Genomic DNA, 24399 nt, shown 5'->3' with positions numbered 1-24399 from the left:
ATACACATTTTTCTTACAAAAATAAATTTAGGATTTTTTTTTTTTTAATAATATTTTTTTTTCCGTAGAAGTTGGTTTTGACTTGTAAACATGTTTTGCTTTTGCTTTTTAAATTAAGATAAAGTGATCTCAAAGTACCCGTTCCATCGCAAAGTGCTAAGACTTCTTTGTTTGTTTTTTTTTTTTATTTTTTTATCATGGTTTTTTTTTTTTAATTTTTTATTGCTTTTTCTGCATTAAATAAACATCCATCTCTCCCCCACCCCCACCACTCAGCCCTCCCCCCAGCACACACTCCCCTCTCACTCCCTCTCCAAAATACATTCGGCCAAACCTGCTCTTGCTTTGAAAGTAAAAACAAAACACCAAGAGGAAAAAAAAAAAAAAAAAAACAACAAAAAAAAAAAGGAAGAGAATCTAAAAAGTGCTTTCAAATAAAAGGGCTTAAAATCTCTTTTTCATTTAAAAATGTGCATTTAGAAAACAGGTGACCAGCTGAAAGGTGCCTTTTCTTCTCGTCCTCTGCTAACCCCGAGGGTTATATACCCGCCTCTAGAGCCATATAGCATCTATATATATATATATATTTTGGGAATGGGGGCTGGGGGAGCTGGGGCCGCTGCAGCTCGCCTCCCCTTCCCCACCCAAAGGCCTCCTGCCCCTTTAAGGGAGACCTCAAATAACCTTTTTTAAAAGGAATTTGCCATTTTTAGGCGCTTTCGGGGCATGTGGGAACACTGCTGTGCTGACCCAGTGCCTAAAATATACTGGGGGGAGTCGGGGGGGGGAGGTTTGGGGGCCCCCTCCCCCAAATTCTGCCGGGGCAGCGGGCGCTGGGAAGGGGCCGGTGGGATCCGTGCTGTGCCAGATCCGTCTCAGCCCTTTCCCGGGACCAGCCGGGCACCCCGGGCTGGGCACCCCGGGCTGGGGACCGACGCTGGGATGGGCGCACCCTCGCCTGGCGTTATCTGCCGGTGGTGGCACCGGCACGGCTCTGGCTGAGCCGGTGTCCCCAGCCCCGGTGTCCCCAGCCCCGAGTGTCCCCAGCCCCGGGTGTCCGACACCCGCTGCCAACAGCAACCCTGCAAAATCCCGGTTGTCCGCTCACATGATTAGGCAATTTTAGGCGTTTTTCGGCAATTTTCTACACCAAGCCACTGCCGTCAGCTCCCCTCTCTGGCAAATTCGGCTTCACACCGGGGCTGGTGGGAAGGACCCACACCCTTTGCCCCCAAAACCGACCCCGATCTCTCTGGAAGGAGCCGTCTCCGCCCCGGGACGCAGCAACGACCCAGCACCTCGCGCCGCTGGAGCTTTAAACTTCCCAAAAAGCGGAGGGGGGAAGGCTGGCCCCGCTCCCCCCGGCCCTCCGAGGCACCGTGTACCGCCGCCCTGAAAGAGCCCTTCCACTCCTACCACTTTTTTTTTTTCTATTTTTGCTTTTTTTTTTTTTCCTTAAATAGATCTCTCTCTGAAATAGGTTTGTTTTTTGTTTTTTTTTTTTTTTTAACGTGTGTTTGGACACAAAATAAAGCTTTGGATTTACATGGAAGCTCTTTTCCATGTGACAGAGCCACTTTCCATCCCCACCCCGTGCTTCCTAGCATCTGCCTTTCCAAGAAAAGGTCCTTAGCTACTGAGGGATCCTCGGGGGAGCCCTGCTTACGATGGGAAGATTGGAAACATAATATATATATATATTTTTTTCTGTTTTTTTTTTTTAAAAAAAGGGAGAGAAACATCTTTAAAGAGAAAAATCGGAGGAAAAGTACTAACTAGATTTTGTGACACTTTGTTTTTTGGTTTAGGAGAGTCCTTGCGTGTTACCCTCAGACGACCCTCCTGCTACATTCAATCCTGATGCTTCATTATTTGAATTATCCTCAAAGTGCTGCTGCTCCTCGCCGTTCCTCTGCAGGGTGTCCTCTGATTCTTGACTCTCCCCACCGGCTTGAAAACTTCCATCTTCAGGGTTCCCCGTAGGGGTGGTAGGCAGACCCCCGGCATCTCTCACCCGGGGTTTACGGCCCCTCCTGGATGGAATACCGTTGCATCCATCTTTTTTAAGGTGCCTGTGCAAGTGGTCGGAGCGGACGAAAGTCTTGGAGCAGCTGTCGCACTGGTAGGGCCGCAGGCCGGTGTGGACGCGCATGTGGTTCTTCAAGTCGTAGTTGTGAGCGAAAGCGGCGCCGCATTGCTGGCACAAGTACGGCTTCTCCCCTGTGTGTTTCCTCATGTGAACCTTCAGCTTGTCCTGCCTGCGTGGGAGAGAAAGGACAGGGGAGGGGGGGGGGGGCAGGTCAGCCTGGGGGTCTGCCTTCATCCCTGCGCCCGGTACGGGGCCGAGCATCGCTCAGTATGGGGCTGAGCATCGGCACAGGGCCGAGCATTGGTACTGGGCTGAGCATCGCTCAGTATGGGGCTGAGCATCGGTACAGGGCCGAGCATCGGTACTGGGCTGAGCATCGCTCAGTATGGGGCTGAGCATCGGTACAGGGCTGGGGAGCGTCGCTCAGTATGGGGCTGAGCATCGGTACAGGGCCGAGCATCGGTACTGGGCCGAGCATCAGTACTGGGCTGAGCGTCGCTCAGTATGAGGCCAAGCATCGGTACAGGGCTGGGCATCACCCAGTATGGGTCGAGCATTGCCCAGTACAGGGCCAATCATAGCCCAGTATGGGGCCAAGCATTGGTACGGGGCTGAGCATCGCTCAGTATGGGGCCGAGCATCGGTACGGGGCTGAGTGTAGGTACGGGGCTGAGCATCGCCCAGTATGGGGCTGAGCATCGCCCCGTATGAGGTCGAGCATCGCCCAGTACAGGGCCGATCATAGCCCAGTATGGGGCCAAGCATTGGTACGGGGCTGAGCATCGCCCAGTATGGGGCTGAGCATCAGTATGGGGCTGAGCATCGGTATGGGGCTGAGCATCGCCCGGTACGAGGTCGAGCATCGCCCAGTACAGGGCTGATCATAGCCCAGTATGGGGCCAAGCATTGGTACGGGGCTGAGCATCACCCAGTATGGGGCTGAGCATTGGTATGGGGCTGAGCATCGCCCGGTACGAGGTCGAGCATCTCCCAGTACGGGGCTGATCATAGCCCAGTATGGGGCCAAGCATCGGTACGGGGCTGAGCATTGCCCAGTATGGGGCTGAGCATTGGTATGGGGCCAAGCATCGCGCGGTACAAGGTCAAGCATCGCCCAGTACAGGGCTGATCATAGCCCAGTATGGGCCAAGCATCGGTACGGGGCTGAGCATCGCCCAGTATGGGGCTGAGCATTGGTATGGGGCTGAGCATCGCCCAGTACGGGGCTGATCATAGCCCAGTATGGGGCCAAGCATGGGTACGGGGCTGAGCATTGCCCAGTACAGGGCCAAGCATCGCCCAGTACAGGGCCAAGCATCGCCCGGTACGAGGTCAAGCATCGCCCGGTACGGGGCCGGCCGGCTCCTGGCAGGGCCGGCGCAGCCGCAGCTTGCTGGAGCCAGGGGAGGGCAGTTGCAGGAGCCGGGCCGGGGGCCAACAAGGCCACGTGAGCCGCGGCGTCTCGCTTCTTCCTGGAGGAAAAAATAATCAGGCACGAAGCGCGTGGCGGGGCAGCGCAGGCAGCGAGGAGCACCGTCCCTGCCCGGGCGGAGGGCAAGGGAACCACTCGCCTCTTGGCAAGCGGATCCGGGCCCATCCCTCTCTGCTCTCCTCTATGGAAAAGGCAGGGCCCAGCCCCGCTGCAGCACAGCCACCGCTGCCTTCACCCGTGGGGGTAAATGCGGGCAGCACGAGGCCCCAGGAAGTCCTAAACCTTAAGGGACGGATCAAAACACCAAGGACGTGTCCACCTCTCATTGTAGTGCAGCTCCCAAAGCGGCTGGGAAGGTGGGCCTTGCTTAAAACAATGTGGTATGCAGCAGCACATCAAACCAGCTTTTTTTAAAATAAATATTTATAATTTATAAAATTTTATAAATATTTCTAATTTTTATAAAATCACACTGCCTTTCTTTCAGAAGATTATTAGTGTGCCATCGTCACTCCTCCCCCTGCGAACGCAGAGGAACCAGGAAGCACAAGTGAGCAAAAATCGGCGTAAACCGACGGGCTCTGGTCCCCACCCAGCAAGGGGGTGGCAGGGAAACACCCAGCGCAAAACAGTTCTGGCTCGTCCTCCTGCCTTTACCCCAAAAGCTCCTTCAAGAGCGGGGAGTGCTTCCCTCTCTGCAGCCTCCCCATCCCCAGGCTCCCCCAGCCTGCCACGATACGCGGCATTTTTAATGGCACAGGGAAGAGATTTAGTTTTCAAGCAATGCACCGTCACCCGATGGGATGAGGACGGGGAAGGAGAGCACGGTGAATGAATGCAAAAGAATAATAAAATCGGGGGGAAAATAAGGATGATGGAGTGCTTGCTCAGGTTGGCACCCATTTTTCCATTGGGAGCCTCTGAGATAAGGCTTCAAGCACAGCCCAGGTGCTGGGGGAGAAGCAGCAAAAAGCAACTCATCAACACCGCCGCCGAAAACAACCCAGAGCAGACAAGACCTGGGCCGGCAGCTTGACTTTATCACACTCTGCCGTACCCCACGGCAGGCCGTGCTGGGAGGACGAGGCTGGTGCATCCCCGGGGAGCCAGCCACGGGCAGAGGGAGCTGGAAACCAGCTGCGACTTTGAGCAGCAGCCTCACGGAAGATTCTCCACGACCAGCGTGAACGCCTGAGCCGAGCTCGGCAGCCGAAGACATGCGATGGGGCACAGCGAGGCCGAGCACAGCTCCCTGTCCCCATCCAGGCTTCTCTGTGCCCAAACGCCGGCTGCAGAAGAAGGAGGGGGATGTATTTTGGCTGGAAAATAGCACACCCCTGGTATATTAAGAAAGGGCCTTGTTTATAGGGGCTGGGAGACAGAGTTTCCACCCCATTCTCTGCAGTGCCAGGCCCGCAGGGAGCAGGTCCCCATCCGAAACCTGCAGGAGGAGGGCGAGATCAAAAAGCGATGAGGTCGCACTGACCCACCGACCTCCTCTTCCTCCCCTAAAAAGCCCCATGGCCTCCCCTCGTCGCCACCCCCAGTGCCGATGGCTGCCAGGGACCCCACGGCGTTTCCGCATCCTCCGGCTCACCGGCCACGCGAGGACCTTGGACCGCTCAGGTGGGACGGCCGGGTTCTGCCCAGGGGTGTGGGCGCAGCACCCAGGGGCCCCCGGAACACGCGGGGCAGATCCGGCACGGGGCAGGGAGGTGCCGCGTGGCAGGGCCCAGTCGCACAGGGCCGGGCGCTGGGGGAGCGGCAGAGGGCTGGCATCCTGCCCCCGCCATTATCTGCATTCCTCAGCTATCCAACGTGGGGCTGGGTGCGGCCACGGCGTGCGGAGGGGAGGGGGCCGGCAGCGCCGTGGGGCAGGACACGGCCTCCTGCCCACGTCCCAGCCCCATCGGCTTCACGCCGGAGCCACCTGCCACGTCCACGGGCTTGCCCATGGCGGGGTACAGCCTCATGGAACCCCCCCTCCCCAAGGAAGAGGCTCTCGGGAAGGGCCAGCCCTGACAGCGAAGCAGTCGGCACTTGCGAAGCTGGGAATATTTCAGCAGGCAGAGAGCAGGCAGGGCAGGCAGTCTGGCTCCTCTGCCAGGCAGCCCACGTAGTCCCTCGGCAGGGCGGGGGGGACCAGGGTGAGACCCCCGCCCCGGCTCGGCCATCACAGCCACAGAAACCAGAGAGAGGAGGCGGCACTGCAACGCGTGGACTCGAGTGAACCGGAGGAATCCAAACAATATCCCCTTTCTTCAGCGTTCCCGTGGCAGAGGGAAGGAGTGGAGGAACCCTGATTAGAAACAGCGTCGAGGCAAACACCCCCGGGGAGCTGAACCAAGGCACCGGGGTTTGTGTGGTTTTTGGGGCAGCCATCGCTCAGCCACCACGGTTTGCTGAGAGAGGACACGAGCGATGCGGGGTTCAGCCTCTTCCCAACCTGACTACCAGCCACCGGCGCTTCAGTCATCCCGTGGAGCCATTTCTCAACAGCTCTCTGACTCTCATCTCAACCCCGGGCTCCTCGGCCACAATGGACACACCAAGGGCTGCAGCTCTGTTTCATCAACCACGTTACTTGGCCTCCGCAGAAGCCCGGATCTGGCCAGGTTTCCAGCAGAGCTCAGCAATTCAGGACACCGGGATGGTGTGGCACTGGCTATCAAGACAGGCCCCTTGAGATATCCCAAGAGTCAGACACCCAAATCACTCATCTCTCTGGAAAAATCTGGCCTTCATATCCAGCTCGCCTGTTAAGATGGAAATTAGTCGAGCAGGCAAGACAAAACAGCACGAGACCAGCCCCGCGACGGCCCCCGGGGAAAGCCAAGAGCCGGTTTTGTGTGACAGTCCCCTCTCCTCCAGCGTCCGCCCGCTCCTTACCTGGTGAATCGGACTTTGCAGATGTTGCACTCGTAGGGCTTCTCCCCGGTGTGGGTGCGGATGTGGCGCGGCAGCTTGCCAGCCCCCTGGATCACCTTCTCACAGATGGGGCACTTTTGGAATGCTTTTGCCCTGATCTTCTTCTCCACCTTCTGGGACCAGGACGGATAGACGTCGCTCTCGTTCGAACTGCCGAAATATTTCAAGTAATAATCCATGACCCCATCGTCATCCTTTCGGTCATCCTCTGCGAGCTGCTGTCTCCCCACGGAATTGATCATTTGCTGCAGCAGGGCACTAGCAGCCAAGCCATCCACCTCCCTCGCGTCATCCTCCGTCTCCGCTCCAGCAGGAACGAAGCTGGGGGAGTCGCCGGCTTCCTGCTGGTCCAGAGGCCCCCCCAGGGTCCCCTCCTCTTCTCCCGGTGTGGGCAGGCCACGGCCGCTGTAATGTCCGTTCTGAGAAGGTGAAAACAAGGAGCCAGGAGCCGCCTCCTCCTCCTCTCTGTCCAGCCACATGGCTGGGTTGCTGTCAGGATCACAGTCATTCGCCTTTGGTCTTTCGTTTAGGGGGGCTTGCGAGTAGAAGTCTATGCCATTGCAGTCCGGCTCCTCCTCCTCCTCTTGGCCTCGGAAGTTCAGTCTCTGAAGGTCTCTCAACTCTGGGTTGGTCCACGGAAAGCTGCCTTGGTGGCCATTGACGGGGTTGCTCTGGAAGAACTCCAGGTACTCTTTTGCTCTGAGATGGTTCCTTTGATCAATTTGATCTACTGTATCCATCTGGTCATTTTTGGCCAGAATCTTCCTGTCCAGGAGATCCGTGCAAACATCCCTCACCGCCGGGATCTCCAGCAGTGTGGCGGCATTGAGGATGTCATTGACATTTGAAGTGCTGACAGTAAGGGTCGCGGTGTAAGCGAACTCCAGCAGAGCCGACAAGGCGTCCGCACTCACAAAGTCTATCTCATACACGTTTTGCTGGTCCACCACTAACCCTGAGGTGAAGAGCTTCTTGAAGTACTGGCTGCACGCCGCCAGGACGGAGCGGTGGGTGGGGAACTCCTGGCCTTCCACCAAGATGACCACGTCGCACAACAGCCCGTTGTTTCTCTGCTCATTCAGACTGCTGAGGATGTCGCTGCTGTGATCGGGGAACGGGATCCCTATGGGGCCGTCCACGCCACCCGCCATCTTCGATGCAAAAGGCTACGAGAGAAGAAGGAAAGCGCAATGAGTCACAGGGACCTTGGCTGCTTGGAGGCATCACATCGCACGGGCAAACTCCCAACGCAGAGCAGGTACCTGTCCGCCGATGCCAGCGTGCTCTGCAGCAAGCACTAGCTATCGGCTTGCACGTTCTCTGCACCTCTCCACACCACTGTCGAGTCCACCGTCCTGCCCGGCATCTAAGACATGCCTCCATCTGCAGGCGGGGACGGACCCGTGCTTACCGTCGCTCTCGGAAGGAGGAGGAGAAACATAGCCCAGGTGCTCTCAAGCTATAGTCTGGAAGAACAGCTGAATTAGCACGGATCTGGGCCAGAGCTGGCAAGCCTTGGCAAGGACCAGGGTTAATACAGCCAGACAGCATCTGGACCGAGCTGGCAGGCATGCCTGACGCTGGGCTACAGTGGCTTGAGCCTCACCAGCGGACCCCAGTCCACCTCTGGGAGTATTTCCCAATCCCACCACTTCTACTGGAAACGTCCGCTGCTCATTCAGCCTCGCTCTGCCCAGCCAAACTCCTGATACAATCACGTAATTGCTGGGAAAACCGTTCCCATCGCTCGTCCCTGGGGTCCGAGGGTCCGCAGATGCTCTCAGAGAGATGCAGGCAGGGTGCTGGCAGCAAGCATTCTTTGGAAAGGGCACAGCAGCAAGCTCAGCGCTCAAGGGCACCGGTGCGCAGGAACAGGGGAGCACCAACCACCCCAGCCTGCTGCTAAGGGCGTTTTACAAAGAGCCGAGCTTAAACGCTTAAACCCAAGGCACCCGCTGCACCTTCCCTAGGAACAGGAGCCTCTGCGGTGGCCGGAGAGGAAAGGAGACTGGTCTCACGAAGCGCCGGCAGTAGACCTGGCATCAGCCCCCCGCATCTCAGAAAGGCTTCAGCAGAAGCAGCAGTTCTTTCCAATGCCGAGGGTTTGGTTGGGAAAAGATAAATAAGTCACTCCTGATGCGCTAGCACAACAGAAACGGATCCACTTGACTTTAAATACATCCTCTCTTCAAAGGCTGAAAAAGCCAGAGTGAACCGAGCAGCCCAGTGCTGGCTCGCCTCCGTTCGGAAGGGATCCCCCTTCGCCGGGAGAGGGGCACCGGGGCCAAACGCAGGCAAGAGCAAAACCTGCCCGGCTTCACTGCGCTGCCTGCCCTGAACGAGCCCCTTAATTCGCCCAGGCCCAGCCTTCTGATCCCCAAAACTGGGAATAACGTTTCCCTCCTCTCCGTCGCAAGCAGCAAACCCCTCTACTCCTTGCCGCAGAGATGCCGTCTGCCTGTAAATCAATATATTCCCCCCCCCCCCCCCCCAAGCAGGGGCTAACACAACCCACAGCATATCCACACACAAATAATTTGATTCACAAACCACCTTGGCACAAGCATAAGTATCAAAGTCCCCAGTTTACAGATGGGGAAACTGAGGCACAGCGGGAAGTGGCCTGCCCCACGCGACACGGGGGGGATGGATGAGTCAGGAGCACATCCAGAACAGAAGTAATTATACAGGAAGCAACTCCCAGCGCTGCGTTAGAGCATGGGGAGCTAGCAACCAGGTTGCAAAACAACGCTCGCTTCCCGACACAGGCACCCACCCCCATTCTGGGCTTGCTAGCAGATTTTTCAGTTAGTTCTTCATATTTCCTTATTTTTAAAAAGCTTCATTAATCCAAGGAAAAAAAAAAAAGGAATTTCTGCACCTTCTTGTTTTATACAAAGAGAACATAGGAGAAGGCAGTTCCAAGGCAGTCCCGAGTCCGTGAAACACCAATCTGAAGCAAACCCTTCAATATTACACAACAGTAATGCATAAACCAGCCTTAAGCTCATCACGCCAACGTGATGGGGGGGTCAGGGTGGGAGGAAAGAACCAGAGGAGCTGGGCTGGATGTGCAGGGCTGCCGGTGCAAGTCCTGCCACCAAGACCAAGCACCGAAGCAAGGCGGCTTCCCGAGACACCCGGAGCAAGGGCACCAACTCCAGAGCCGCCTCCTGGGCTGCTGCAGTGGCAGGATTGGAACTCAAAGCCGTTATTTCACATTTTTTTTTTTTTAAAACAAGGGATCCTTGCTAGGGAGGAAAAGGCTGTTCGATGGTTGAGCGCAGCTTGGGGAGCAGGAAAGCCAGCACCGCTCCGAACTCGGGCACTGGCTTCAGGTGTGACCTTGGGCAAGGTCACCGCCATCTCTGCATCCACAGGGGGCCCAAGGGACCCCCCCCCCCCCAGCCTCCCGAGCGGCTGGGCTACAACAGGGGAGGCCTCCGCTGCCTCAGCATCGCTTGCCCCATTCCCACCAGGGCAGCCCCAGAGCTCCCCGAAACCCCCGATCTGAGCCACCACGGCACACCGCTCCCCAGAAAAGCGGGTCTGATACCCCTGCCCACCCCCCAATGCCTCCCGGCCCTGAAAATGACATTAGAGCCTTCCCCCCACCTTCCCCCTCTAGATTAGATGCTTTACAAAGCCTTTCCCCCCCCCCAAAGAGAATTTGAGCTGCGTGGAGCATTTTGAAGCTTCAGGCAATAGTCTTCTGGGCAGCCAAGCTTCGTCACCCACACAACCGGGCTTTGTCGGCTGCGGTGCCCAGCTCTGGGGACCAAGAGGGCCTGGGGGAGCAAGTCAGGCCGTGCAGGCAAGGTCACCCCCCCCCGCCCCGGCCAGGGGGCTGGGACAATCGGCCGGACAGTGTGGGAACGGCTGCAGGGTCATGAGACTGCCGAGGGCTGGCATGGAAAGTTGTACAACTCCGCAACTCATTCTCCTCGCACAACACGCCCTTTGTGTCCCTCATCTGCGGTGGCCGAGAACATCGAGGGGCAAACGGGCTGCCCCGAGCCCCCCAGGAATGGCTTCGGCACCCAGACGCTCGAGCCACGGCCAGAGACTCAGCCCTTAAAAAAAAAAATCACACCCTGTTCCCTTTTCAGGGGGCTGAACAGCCAGAGTATTAAAGCCTGGGGATTAGTAACAAGAGACAGAGCCTTCCACCTTTACAGGTTCAAAAAAAAACCCCAAAAAACCAAACCCCACCACCTGCTTGCGGCAGGAGCAGGCACAGGGCGCAACGCCACGGCGGCGGGACAGATGAAATCCGCTTGGAAAGCTCCTGACGGCCAGGTGACAAGTGACAAAAGCCGCTGGCACGACTGCCAGCTAGTCCCCTCCTTGGCAAGAATAAGGTCTGAATGGGCCACCAAGGGGGAGCTTCAACTACTGACCTAAATTTCCCAGGCAGCTCTTTTCTCTCTCTACACCCTCCGACCGCCGAACAGGCATTACACACTTGTTGTCCCAGACTGCACGTCTCTGCAGGGTTGCAAAGATGCCACATTTCATCCCAAAGTGGCTGCGTTTGAGAAGTTAGGAAATCGCCCTTGCATATAACTCGTAGCAGCTGAGGGGGCACCGTCAACTTAAAATACAGTCCATTTGAAAGAGAGAGTTTACAACAATACCAGAGCTCTCAAATTTATTTACAAACCTTATTTACAAACCTGGCATAACACGACGCACATCCCTAACTACTCAGCTAACTCTCCTTTCGTCGGTGCTGAGCCCGCTCTGCATTTCCAAAACACCAACGCAACCGAGCTTCGGCTATCCCCGGCTCCCCAGGACAGCCCGACACAAACACAGCCCAATTCCAGGCAAGAAAAAATGTCATTTTTTTGTGCGAGAAGCGCTGCTGAACACGTGTGCGAGCGAGGGAAGCCCTCCGCCTCCCCGATTGCTGCTCGCGGCAATCTCGGCTGTTGCACATCCGACTGGTTTCGCACTGAGGCCGACTGTAGTTTGGTGCTGCTCCTCGACACTAAAAGGTTATTTTCTTAAGCTCAAATTATCAACTCGCTCCTTTCAGACCTACCAGACGAACTGCAAAAGAGCAGAACAGAGCGTTAACTGAAACCCCTGAGCTTGCACTTCACTCACCTCGAGTCCAGCGGGATGTCACCCAATCGCTTTCCTACAGGAGTTCTGGAATTTGACATTTACATTCAAATGAGATGACCACATTAAGATGGGATCACAACCAAAAGTGCTGACAAAACACTGCTTAATTACTAGTTTTCCACATAACCTCAGTGGGGTTGGTTGTTGGTTTTGGTTTTTTTTTTTTTCTCTTTTGCTTCTTTGCATTTCTTTAAAATTTAGCTGGGTGAACAGAGGAACTTGAGCAGCTTATGAGGGCTCTGAAATATGCAGGTATCGGGTGTAAGAGCTAAGTCACATCTGGTTAGTCGGGTAACAGCGAATGTTTTCAATGTGCTCTTCATCCGGAAAAGATCCCAAATCGCTTTACAAAGGCAGGGCTCTCCTCTCCCGCAGAGGTGCCACCCACTCCAGCAGCACAGATGAGAAGCTTAAGCAACGCTACGCATCTGCTCGAGGCAGAAAGGGAAAATTATCATCGCCTTTTCCATCGAGCACGAGGCGAAATGGCTTTAGGGCACTGCTACAATCCACAATGCAATGTTTCCTGGGAATAACTGCGTTTTGGGCTACGGCACAGGGTTATTTGGCCTCTTGCAGCTCAAGGTACCCAAGGAACGGAGATCACAAGTTGCTATGCTCAATTTCTTAGAGGAAATGCACATATGACAGTGTCAGGGCAGGCTGCAGCAGCACTGCTGTGTGCTAGAAAATAATTATTAAAATAATGTTGCTATATAAAAAAAAAAAAAAAAAAAGTCAGTGGTTTGCTGCCCAAGGCCCAAATGTTATCCTAGCCTCACTCACCACCGACTGGAGAAATAGGCATTTTTTTCCCTACGAATAGCTCACCCCAATTATAGGTCACATAACGCAAGTCCTTGTCTCTTCACTTTGTATTTAGGGAGCAATCATCCCAGTTTCCCCCTTCCTTATTCCAGCTGCATGGACACATCTGCAAGCCTGGATCCCTTGAGATAAAACACAGCTCTCCGGCCATTTGGAGCATGAGCCATCATCTCTGCTGACACCAAGCTCTGCAACATCCCAAGGACAAGCCCAAGCAGGTCTCCCTCTGCCCAGGACCCACCCTAAACTATGCAGAGGCCTCGGGAAACACACCTAGCACGCAGCAGCATAAAGCCAAAAAGGTGGGAAGATGGTAGGCAGGAGGAAATGAAGGAGGGTGTTTTGCCTGCTTGGGAGAAGTCACTATTTCAACCACTCTATGGTGCTATTAAAATGCAACTGCTCTCTAAAAGGAATGCGCTGTCGGCAGTTTAGTGCCAAACCATCAGAATTATGTGGACCTGCAAACCAGATGCATGTTCTTGAGAGGAAGATCCTGCATATCAACAGAAGCAAACTGCATTGTACGAAAAAATTACGATAAAATAAAAGCACGCTGACTTTTTTTTTTTAATAACTCTAAATTTTTGATAATGCAATGGGAAGAAATTTCTTGTGTTTAGCGGGTAATTGAGCCATCAACGGCAAAAAGAGTGAATTCAAGCGCTCTCATATCTTGACTGGACATCGCATCTGGGGTAAAACACCAGAGGACACATACGGCATGACCAAGATCACGCAGCTATTGAAGTGAAGAGATCAGAGCCGAACAAGCATCCTGCACATATCTGCGGCCTCTTTGTGGACAATATGCCTCTGTTTTCTGCAAACGGGCATCCCCTCCAGCCCCCTACAAATCCCCGTCTGAAGGCACTGACTCTGGGAAGCACCTTATTCCCCAGCGCCTCTGCCACAGCTCTCAATGCAGGGTCTCTGCTACCGCAGCTTTAATCACCGGATTCACGACATGAAGGCTGATCTAAGGAACGAGACTGACCACATCATGAGGATTCAGTCGGCTCCCAAACAGCCACTGGGCTCCTGATCACACAACTGGACCAAACTACCACTCCACTGGTTCCTCAGTTTTGTTCTGATCCTTCCAAAGATCAGAGCTTTCTGAGCATCCCGTTTCAATGTCTCCAATTTAACGTGAAGCGGAAAAACAACTGAGATGCTATGACAATATCCGACAAGGCAGCCCGAGCTCCTCAGTTACAGCAACCACCCTTCGTTTCAGTCCAACTCGATGAACTCGCACCACTATCAGGTAAGCAAAATAGCTGGGGCTTTCCTTGCCGCTGCCAGGTCTGACCTGCCAGGGGGGTTTGCCTCTCCCTGCTGTCTAGAAATATATGCCTGGGCAGCATAGGAAGCTCCAGCACAGAGTCAACCCTCATTCGAGGACTGTTTCATACCAAGCAGCTGCCCATGGTAAAAGGAAATCCACCCAAAAACCTGCAGGTACATCAACCGCCAATCCTTCAGCATAGATCAACACCACATCCCTCATCTTAGAAGAGCCAAAGCACTTTACGAGCCATATATCGACAGGGAAGAAACACCTAATACACCACAGAAACAACAATCTCTGGGGCAGGACACACAACGCTTTAGCAGCACAGAAGTTCAGACAGGAAAGGAGAATCCCACATCCTGCTACCGCTGCCAAGGAAACTCTGGTAGGAAGAATAGCTGGTAATTGCTCCCACTGAAGTTTGGACGGAGCGCTGGAATTGAACACCCCTCGGACCCTCAATGAGCATCATGGGAACTTTAATGACCACAAGTAATAAAAGAACCTTGATTTTCCTTTGTATTAAAAAAAAAATAAAATGAAATTAAAAAATCCCCTCCCACAGCAGAGCACCTCAGAGGTAGGAGCGGTGCCAAGAGTTGGCTTTGCCGTGGTGCTCTCCTCTCCTCGGGCTGGCCAAAAGGGGCAGATCTGCAGAGCCGGTGGAGCAAGGACAGCCCTCCCCCAGACACCAGCCAGCCATTTCCTCGCTCAGGAACGGCTGCATCCTGTGCTCATTCAGAGGAGCCTGCGTAGGTCTGATATATTTGGCAGAGAATCTAAATCGGGCTGGAAGAGCTGCATTGAAGAATTCGGATGAAGAAGTCCCAAGCCCACGTTACACCAGCGTTTCAGCTCGGATATCAAACCAGGCTATGAAGGGATGACCACCAAGCCTCTCATCAAGGTGACACATCGCCTAGCAGCTCCTGGACAGACAGGTTTTGGGGGTAATTCAGCATCTCCCTGTTACCTCAGGCAAACCGTGGCAGCTGATTGAAGGTATCCCCCAAAAGATCAATTTAAATGTTACACCTCAACCCATTTATAATCTTTTCAGTATTCAAAACCACCCCCCTCCCAGCCCTTACCATTGTGTCAGCAGTGGGAAGAAGTGAAGGAGAACTTCACCAAGACACCTCGGTGGTGTAACAGTGACCGCTTGTGCCAAGCCAGAACCAGAGCAAGAGCAACTGGAACTGGGCTCCCGAACTCCTCTTGCAGCACTGGGTTCCAAAGCAAGCAGCAGCAGAGATGGTGTGACCACGACGGAGCAGGGAGATAACGACTACCCGGGTGGAGGTGGTCTCCGTGGTGCTGTTAACGAGATGCTAGAGGTCTGGGATTCCTCATCACGCTAGACGAAATCATTAGGGACACTGTTACGGAGCGCACCAGGAAGAAATGGCTTGTTGCTCTTCATTTTCCAAAACCGCTTGAGTTTAAGTGCTTTTCACATGTTGGTCCAGAAGAGAAAGGACACGTCAGACACGGCTTTTTTCTAGTTGCATGGACAGCGAAAGGACAAGTGCCGCTGAGGAAAGGGCTCACAACTACCAGCTTTAACACCAAATCCAGGGTCTGACCAACCGACTGACCCTTCAGCAATCCCATCCCTGTTTCCCTCCTTGCCTCCCCCATTCAGGCTCCATATTTTGATCCAAACTCTGACCTCTAAGCACAACTGCAACACAGCATTACTACCATTGACCAGGAAAATTAAACTAAAACCAGGAAAGGGAAAGTCACCTGCACAGGGCCCACTCCCAACATGTCCTGAGTGCCTGGGGAGGGGGGCAAGCACTCTGCATCTCCCGGGACAAGGTCTATGGCTTTCACATAAACCTAATAGCATTCACCACCCAGAGAAGAGACACAGCACAGCTCCGTCTCTCAAGATGCCAGTAGCTAACTTCCACAATTAAGAAAACAGACGAGGGACGACCAAACGTCACGCTCTGTGACACTGCAGATCCCTACCGACGTCTGTAACTGGGAAGGGCTTTCCTTCCAGGGCACAGCACAGCCTCGCACAGCGCACGGGGAAGTTCGGTTTCCGCTGCAGCTTCAACTACAAGCAAAAACCAGAAGTTGACTTAGACCCCGCTAGACGGCAGCGGTCTGCTCCTGCCTGCCACGTCACATGGCGAAGCACCATGGCCCGGCCTCCGCCAGACCTGTTATGGCACATCCGAAAGAGGCGGCCAACCTGCCGCCCCTCCAAAACCGTCCCGCGCCGGATCAACACGCGGCCCTTTTCACCGCTGACAGCAACAACCAGGACGTACTAAAACTTCTCTTATGTTGCAAGGTTAGCTTGAACTGGTTACTCCACCCAGACCTCCTTGCCAATTTTCTCCTTTGTCATCAGAGACCGTATTTAATCCAGCAGGAATGTGCCTTGGTTCAAGCCCGTGTAGTCACAGACCCAAGGCCAGCGTGTGTCCCTTGAACTTCGGTGCGTGCGGAGGTTTACTTTCGTGCCAGAAGCCTCCCATCACCGGCACCATTGCTCTGCCTCGGAGTTTCTCAACATGATGGTCCTGGGTCCATCACACGAGGTCTTCGTGCTGGGACTGTCTCTGGGCAGCATGAATTTCTCCACACTGAGAAGAAATGAGCCACCATCCACCGAGAAGGCTGAAAGCCGCCCAGCAACCCTCAGCCCCTGCTGCAAACCCACCTTCACTCCAGCAAGGCTGTGCGTGAGTTGCTCCCAGGCCTCCGTCCTCTCCTCAGCTGAACCGTTGCAGCCTACGCACGCAGCCCTCAGCCTGCTGAAAATGTCCAAGCATGGCTTATGGGTCCGGGAAGGCCAGCCACCCTTGCGTTAATGGAAGCTGCTTGTTTTGCTGCTGAAACAAACTCTTCAAAAGCCAAGCCCAAGTGTGCCCACACGCCTGTTGCCGCAGCCCTCCGACGGGTTTTCTCCCACATAGCTTCGCTGTTGCTGTACAGCAACAGAGCAGCTCCCTGCAAAACCACGGCGGGGTTTTCGGGAGATCCTGCAGAATACCGAGCCCTTGCTGTTCAGCCCCTAGTTCTCCTAAATACTTTAGAAAGCCTCAGAAGTTACACACAAAGGGGAAAAAAACCCACAAAACGTGAAACACTGTGTGTTTCAATCCTGGCTAAAGGACCAGCCCTTGCCGAGAAGCACAGTGTGTACGGAAGGGGAAGGTTTCTTTTTCAACTCGAAAGCCCTGTAAGCCTGGGGGCACTGAGATCCACGCAGAAATAAGCTGCCAGTATTTCAAAAAGGCAACATTCGGCCCCTGCGCCAAAGGGAGCAACTGAAGACTCGTCACGAAGAAACGAAGCCACCGCCAGTGTTAACCCACTGCTCGGCAAAGCACGAGGGCTGAGCAGGGGCTGCGGGGCCACCGGCATGTCCCAGCCGCTCAAGACTGGATGAAAACAGGTCTTAGTTTTACACCCTCCTCCCCTTCAGAGACCAGGCATGACCACAGACCAGCAAGAGGCCAAATCCTGCAGTTCCCACTCCAGCCAAAATCCCCCCAAGTAACCACTGGCGTTTTCCCCGAGAAAGGCCGACAGCATCTGCCCCCTTCGCACCACGTTCCCCCTTCCCTGTCGCAGCTTCCCTCTGTCTCCTAAACCGAGAGAACCAGAAGAACTGCTCATATCCCAAATCCCCCCATTCCTGCAGCCCCAGTGCCCCTCCATTTCCTGACCTGCTCCCTGCACGCCCGGCTCTCCAGCCCAGCTCCTCCCGAGCCCCAAAATCAACCCGTCCCTCTCCCACCCCGCAGCCATGTCACAGGTTCCCCTTCGCAGCCTCCGCGTCCTCCCCCTCCGACGAGCCTGACGTTTCCTGCCCCGCTCCCCCCGCCTTCAGCGTTCGATGTCGGAGGTCTAGCATTAATATAATTGCCTCAAATGGCACCTCGAAGACTGGTCATCTTTTCCATACCAGGAAGGGGGGGAAAAGAAAAGGGGGGAAAAAAAAAAAAAAAAAAAAAGAATAAGATTGGAGTTTACTGACAAAGCAGAGCATACCGGGCAGGGCAGTCCCTTATGTAATTCCTAGTTTGTGGATAAACAAACAGCTCGTCTCGCTGTTCTCGACTCCACGCGACGTGCAAAAGCGAATCCCAAGAGCAAGCATGCCACGCGCTTCATCCCCGGCAATGCTGTCCTGCCATGAAGTTCTTTTCCTTCCCTCCTCGGCGCACGACCGGGCAGCACGGGGATGAAGGGAGGGAACGCTGAACCGGTACCGCATGTACTCTGCCTGTTGGGGCAAGAGGCTCCGAGTAACTAGAGAGCAGCAACCTGTAGCTACAAGTCTACCTTCGATGCTTGCCCAGCTCTGTGTTGGATAGGCACTCAAGCAAACAAAAAAAACCCCAAAAAACAACAAAAAAAGAAATGTACTTACTGGTTTCCAGTTTGCCGGTGGGAAATAAGTAGGTGCATGAACCAGGAAGGAAATAGGGCGCACAACTGCAGTTTAACAGCAGGCAAGAGGGAGTTAAAATGCAGCGCTGGGATGCTTGGGAGCATCCTCTGCTGTGAAGAAAAGCAGGGCAGCAGTCCTTCCCGCAGCAGGGAGAAGATCTCACGCAGTTTCAGATGGGCATTACAGAACTGCAGGGGTGGGAAGCAGGAGGAAAACGGTCCTGAAGGTGCTAACCCTTCACAGGCAAAGAAACCACGCAGCAAGCACCAGCGCCGTGTGTTTCTGCCCCGGCCCCTGCACCCCACGAGGGCGCACGGATCTGTGCCCGGCTTCGAAGAGAGCGGCGAAAAGTATTTGAGACAGCAAGGCTGTTGTCAGGGAGATCACGCTCCTGACAGTCCGGCTGTACGCATTTTTTTAAGGGGTCGGCGAAGCAACGGCGTCGGAAAGCCACTGACTGCCAGGGGATCTGCGGCTCATCTCACCGACGTGGCCTTGGCTCCCACCTGCAGCCACGGGGCAGCTCGCACCAGTTTCCAGTTTCTCGCACCTTGTCACATTAAGAGACGACGCTGATCCCTATAGTTTCCTTCCACCTGCAGCCCGGGGCTGCTGCCCGAGATCTCGCAGGAAGATTTGCAAGTCCCTCAGACGGCCAGGTCTCCGTGGGGGAAGGAGCCCCACTGCGATTCGAGGCACAGAACGACTTTTGCTCCGTTTGCACTGTGGAAGTCGTGTCCGGACTCTGCTACAGGAGCCAGCAATGACACCGGGGAGGCAGGGAAACTGAAACTATGCGCGGAGGGAAGACGATACGGCCAGGGAGCTGGGCGAGAAACAATTGTCCCTGGATACTCACAGAGGATCCCGACACTTGTCTGACCTCGTTTACTCCCGCTATGACGTCCTACTGGAGCTCCTCCGGGATCAGCGGGATGCTCCAGGCACAGGTATCGGGACGGACACAGGGCTAACCGGCTCACACCGATCGGGAGGCAGCACCGAACACAAACATGCACCAGTTTGGATCAAAGGGTCGTGGGATTGGGTACAAATGCTTCTCTACATCCTAGAGACTGACTGCCTTTCTCCCTTTCCCCGAGTTTTGCTCCTCAAAGGGCTTTTAATTACAGATTGAAACCAGTCTCTTCAAATTTGAGGTTAAGGCTGGTTGAGAGCATAGTTAAGAGCAACTGTTTATTGCTTTGACTATGCAAGATAACGAGTAGGATTCTAATTGTTTGCCACAGAAGTCTTCTCTTTCAATAAAAGCAGCATCCTGAGACTGGGAAAAAACCCTCAAGTGTCAGTTTTAATCAAGATTAAACCACTGTTCTCAAGCATTTAGGCTCTGTCTCAAATGCAGACCAAGAATTTCACAGGCCCTCTCAATTTTTAGGTTGGACACCTGCAGGGGACTCGATTCTGCAGAGTTAAAACCCAGTACTCAGGCGGCACTTCATCCGCCAAACGAGGTCTCGAGTAAGACAGGCAGCACAACCAAACCATCGCAGCGCCTTGATACAAGCATAAATTTCTTCCCTGATTTGCGTCCCATGCTGACACCCAGATTCTCACGCCGGGAAAACAACTGTAATTTTCAATTCTGCTTTAAAAGTCACGAAACACAAAGCGAACCCACCGCCTTCACCGTGCCAAATTAATTCCACCCAGCTGCAGCTGGCCCAGCACCTCTACAAAGCAGAGCTCCTTATTAAGCCCACAATACGGCTAAAGAGCATCCTCGGACCCGCTACCACAATGCAACAAGATGCATATATGAGCAAAAAATAAATAAAAGTTTCAAAAAAGGCATAAGAAGAGTTGCAGATCAGCAGAAAATGAAGAACTACTTTCATTCACCACCAAGTTTATTAAGAGCTCATGCCTTGCAAAACCCTCCCCTGAGTTACTAACGCAATTAAGGCTCGGTGGAAAAATCCCACCATCTCACCCATGTTTGGGTTGCGCCTCTTCACTCCCTCTTTCACCAGAACAAGCCTAAACAGGGGCCAGAATGAATATTAAACAAGAATGGCTCCTCTCTAATAAACTGCTCAGTTTCTCTCTGTCTCTCTTTTTTTTTTTTTTTTAAAAAGTTGTTTAAATACAACATCTCCAGCAAACCATCAGAATTACGCCAGCCTCTCTCTTCCTGATCAGCCTCCAGAAGTGCCCACATACTGCAATTTCCAACCAGGACCAGCAGAAACATTCAAAAATAAAATGTTTCCTTAAAAAAAAAAACCAACACAAACCCAACACTTTTTAAAATGACGGGATGACCTTTTAGCTCTGCTGCACACAACTTCAACCCTCATTAGGTTGTAAATTCTTCCAGGCAGAGACCTTCTCTACCCACGTCTATAAAGCACTTATTATATAAGTTATGGTTTCGATAGCCAAGACAATTAACAGCACGGGGAACACGGCTAATCTTGAACTCGGACCAGCAGCAAACTCTTACCAAGGGTCCTTGAGCCGAGAGAAAATTTTGCTGCCCGGCCTCCTGCTGCCCTGCAAGTAAGCGGGTCTCCAGGAGCTGAGAACATGGGGAGAGCCAGACGAGGTACGACCAGTCACATCGGTTGCGGGTGCACGACAGGAACTGTTGCTTTCAACATACGAACGCCGGGATTTAAAAGTTCTGGTAAGAGGAAGCCCCAGGTGCCGGGAGTCCCGCTTCACGCGTGGGTCCGAGGGCTTTTCCCGCTCTACTGAAACAAGGCAAGCAACGAAGCCCTCTCCTCAGGCAGCAACCAGCTTGCCTCCACCTTCAGACCACGGTCACCGCAGCAACCTGCCCCTGACTTTGTCTCCTGCCATCAGCCTCACAAACGCAGCGCTCCTGGGGAAGCGGGCAGTAACCTTCAGCTCTATCTCGGGGTGGCTCAGCCCAGGAGCTTTGGGTACCTGAAGCGCAAGCTCGATTCCCAACCCACCGCCTCAAACTCAAGAGCCTTGAGACGGGGGACGGTGAAGACAAGGAAGCGTCACGACCCTGGCCAAGCCGAGAGGCCTCCCCTTTGCGACGAGCAAGGGATGCTGCCCCTCATGTCAACCTCCGCAGCAACTCGCCGGCCTTCACTGCTGCGCAGGTCCAGCGGCGGGGAGAGAAGCTTATCCTGCACGGCTCTTCCAGGGCAGCCCTCTACGCAGGGCCCGGCCAACGGCTTTCAGGGCCCCAACCACCGAGGGGGGGGGGATTATCACTGCGAACCGCCGCCGGCTGCCCGACCTCCCTCTCCCCCCTCCGCGTGGGGGGGGGGGTGGGTGCGGAGCCGGCCGGGGGGAGATAAGGAAGGGGTGGGGGGAAAAAAAAAAAAAACAAACCCAAAACAACAAAAAAAAAAACCCGCAGAACGAAGCCAGGGACAGCCGGCAGGCCGGGCCGACCTCCCCCAGGCCGGTTCCCCGCGGTGACGACCTTGGGGTGCTCGGGGACAGGAGGGGGAGCCCCGGCGGGGAAGGGAGGGAGGGAGCGGCTCGGGCCGGCGCCCCCGCACGGGTCGGCCTAGCCGCGGCCGGGCTGGCAGGACGCACGCCCCGGGGGACCCCACCCAGCAGCCGGGCCCCCCCTCCCTCCCCCGCCTTGCCGGGTCGGGTCGAGCCGGGCCGGGCCGCCCCCCGCCCCCCCCCCCGCGGCCCGCTGGCGGCGGGGCCCACAGGGAGCCTTGGCCGGACGCCACGACCCCACCCCTTCCCCCGGGCGGGCCGCCGCCAATGGAGGCCGGGCGGGGGAGGGGGCGGGGGCGCCGAGGCGAGGTCCCGGCCCCGCGGCCGCCGCCCGGGCTCCCTCAGGCAGGGCAGGGCAGGCCGGGGCCGGAGCTGAAGCCGGAGCCGGGGCCGGGGGCGCGGGCCCGCCCGGGGAGGCAGCGCAGGCCCCGCCGCGCCTGTCCTCGGCCACCCCGCACCCCGCGCGCCGCCCGCCATTGGGCCGGGCGGCGGCGGGCGGGCGCGCGGGGCGGAGGGCGCGCCCCGATTGGCCCCGCCCGCTGCCCATCAACACGCCTCCTACTCGCCGCCCGCGCGGGCCAAGCCGGGAAACGTAGTCCGCGCGCCCCCTCGCACCTGCGGGGCGGCGCCGACGCCGGACTACAACTCCCAGGAGCCCCCGCGCCGCCCCCCCCCCCCCCGCCGAGCCCTTCCCCCCCCCTCCGCGACCCCCCCCAGCACGGCCCGGCCAAGTACAACGTATGCAGGCGGGGGGAGGAGGGGGAGAAACGGGGGGGGGGGGAGGGGGGGGGGCAACTGCCCCGGCCCGGCCCCGGCCCCCGCCGGCCCGCAGACCCCCCCGACCCCCCTCCCCACCCCACCCCCCCGCAGCCCCAGTGCTGCCCCCGGGGGGAGGGCTCGGGCCTCCTTCCCCCCCACACCCCCGGGCCCGACCCCCCCCCCCCCGCACCCCCCCCCACCCCCACCCCTCCGTACCGGGCGGGGGCCGAGCGGTCCGAGCGAGCGGAGCGGGCCGCGCCGTGCCGAGCCGGGCCGGGCCGGGCCGAGCCGTGCGGGCGGGCGGAGCAGGCTCTGGCCGCCCCGCGGGAGCTGCTCGCCGAGGCCCGTATGCGGCTCCTTCCTGCTCCGGCCGGGGCCGCCCCGCTCTTAAAGGGGCCGCGCGCCGCCCCCCCCCCGCCCGCCCGCCGCCCCCCCGCGCCCGCCGCCTCGGGGCGCAGCCTCCCAGCCGGGGGGGGCGCCCCCCGCAGCGCGCGGCTCGGCGCGGGGGGGGGGGGGGGAGGGAGGGCGGGGGCGCGGGGCCCCTTTAAGAGCCCCCACAGCCCCCGCACCCCCCCGCTGCGTGGGCCGCTCCCCGCGCCCCCGGCCCCCCGCGTCACCGCCCCGGCCCCCCGCGTGTCACCTTACAGGGCACCTCCCCGGACCCTCCGTGTCACCACCACCCCCCCCCCCCCGCGTGTCACCCCATGGGGCGCCTCCCCACGCCCCTGGCCCCCCCCTCCCCGTGTCACCACATAGGGCACCTCCCCGCACTCCCGGACCCACCCGTGTCACGCCATAAGGTACCTCCCCACGCCCCTGCTCCCCCCCTTCACCCCATAGGGCACCTCCCCATGACCCCGAACCCACCCGTGTCACAGCCCCCCCCCCCTCCCACCGCACGTCACCCCACGGGCACCTCTCTGTGCCCTCACTCCCCCCCCATCACCCTGTGTCACCCCAGCCCCCCTGCACGTCACCCCTCCTCCTCCTCCCCTCCCCCTCCGTGTCCCTCAGGATCCCCCCACTGTCCCCTGCCCCCCCCCCCTACCCCCCCCGCTGGGAAGGGGACACAAAGAGCAGCTCTGCCCAGGGTGAGCGGTGGGCTGGGAGCCAGCCCAGTGGGGACAGGGGACAGGACAAACCCACCGGAGCCACCACCTCCAGGCCTGCCCCGGAAGGGACACGGACACAGACACCCACCCATGACCACAGCACCAGGTCTTTTATAGATACCCACCATTCCGCTCCAGAGTGAACGGCTCCTTAAGGCCGGTTTCCTGCAGGTTGCCAGGTTCATCCACACGGAACAGCGGCTGCCGTGGGGAACCCAGCCCCGGCAAGATTTTAGGGAAGATTTTGAATTAATCATAATTTTTTAAAAATTAATTAAAGGAAGAGAAAGAAAGAAAAGAAAAGGCTTTGATCAACAGACCCCCCCCCGGGGCTCCCAGGAGCCTCTGCTCCGCAGGCCAGCACCCCCGGGATTTCCCCATTTCTCCCCTTTTTTTCCTTAAATAACCCCGCTCAGCTCCTCACAGGGGCACCAAGGCCTTCACCCACAGCATTCACCCCGCGACCCCCCCCCCCACATCCCCACCGCCCCCCGGGAGCCCTGGGGGGCCACCGAGGGTTTTTAGGGGAGGGGTTCAGTGTCATTAACCCCATTCTGCAGGTAGGGAAACTGAGGCAGGACAGGGAAAGCCAGCTGTAAGCAGGGATTGAGGGGACCCAGGCCCCAACACCATGGGGGGGGGGGGGGGAAGGCAGGGTGGGGTGCAGGGGTGGGGGCCCCCCAGGCTGCACCCCAGGGCCGGGCCCTGCCACGCGCCAGCGGCCACACGCTCGCCGGCTGCTTTCGCTTTCCCCCGCCGCGACCGGGGGCACGCCCAGAGCCCCCCCCCGCCCAAAGATGAAGCCCCAGCGCGGCCCCCTGGCCCCCCCAAAGGGGTCACCCCAAAACCACCTGCAACACAGATATGGAGAGCACCCACGTATGTCGGGGGGGGGGGGGGAGGACCCCAAACACCCCCATCCTGTCCCACAAAAGCGGGGTT

General features: G+C 56.8%; 1 protein-coding gene across 2 annotated transcripts; it reads right to left on the bottom strand.

Moving 5' to 3' along the window:
• Window positions 1-1038: 1038 nt before the first annotated feature.
• On the bottom strand, window positions 1039-22600 carry ZBTB7A (zinc finger and BTB domain containing 7A). Of its 2 annotated transcripts, none has more exons than XM_050910479.1 (3): window positions 22562-22600; window positions 6411-7615; window positions 1039-2258 (listed from the first exon to the last, which is right to left on the bottom strand). In XM_050910479.1, exons 2-3 carry the CDS (start codon window positions 7598-7600, stop codon window positions 1805-1807), a joined length of 1644 nt encoding a protein of 547 aa, XP_050766436.1. In that variant the 5' UTR covers window positions 7601-7615; window positions 22562-22600; the 3' UTR covers window positions 1039-1804. The 2 variants fall into 2 exon arrangements, with proteins under 2 accessions (XP_050766436.1, XP_050766437.1); XM_050910480.1 differs by lacking the exon at window positions 22562-22600 and adding an exon at window positions 20598-20742.
• Window positions 22601-24399: the final 1799 nt, after the last annotated feature.

The sequence above is a fragment of the Gymnogyps californianus genome, chromosome 24, assembly GCF_018139145.2.
Source record: "Gymnogyps californianus isolate 813 chromosome 24, ASM1813914v2, whole genome shotgun sequence".
NCBI lineage: Eukaryota > Metazoa > Chordata > Aves > Accipitriformes > Cathartidae > Gymnogyps > Gymnogyps californianus.
Note: the sequence above shows the minus strand (reverse complement) of the source record. Positions and strands in the feature narration are given on the sequence as shown.

What these genes read in the sequence shown, in the direction of transcription:
- ZBTB7A (XM_050910479.1), bottom strand. Translation starts at nt 7,600, where the DNA reads ATGGCGGGTGGCGTGGACGGCCCCATAGGGATCCCGTTCCCCGATCAC. An exon ending in TGCAAAGTCCGATTCACCAG is followed by an intron (nt 2,259 to 6,410) that starts GTAAGGAGCGGG and finishes TCTCCCACGCAG; the next exon opens with GCAGGACAAGCTGAAGGTTC.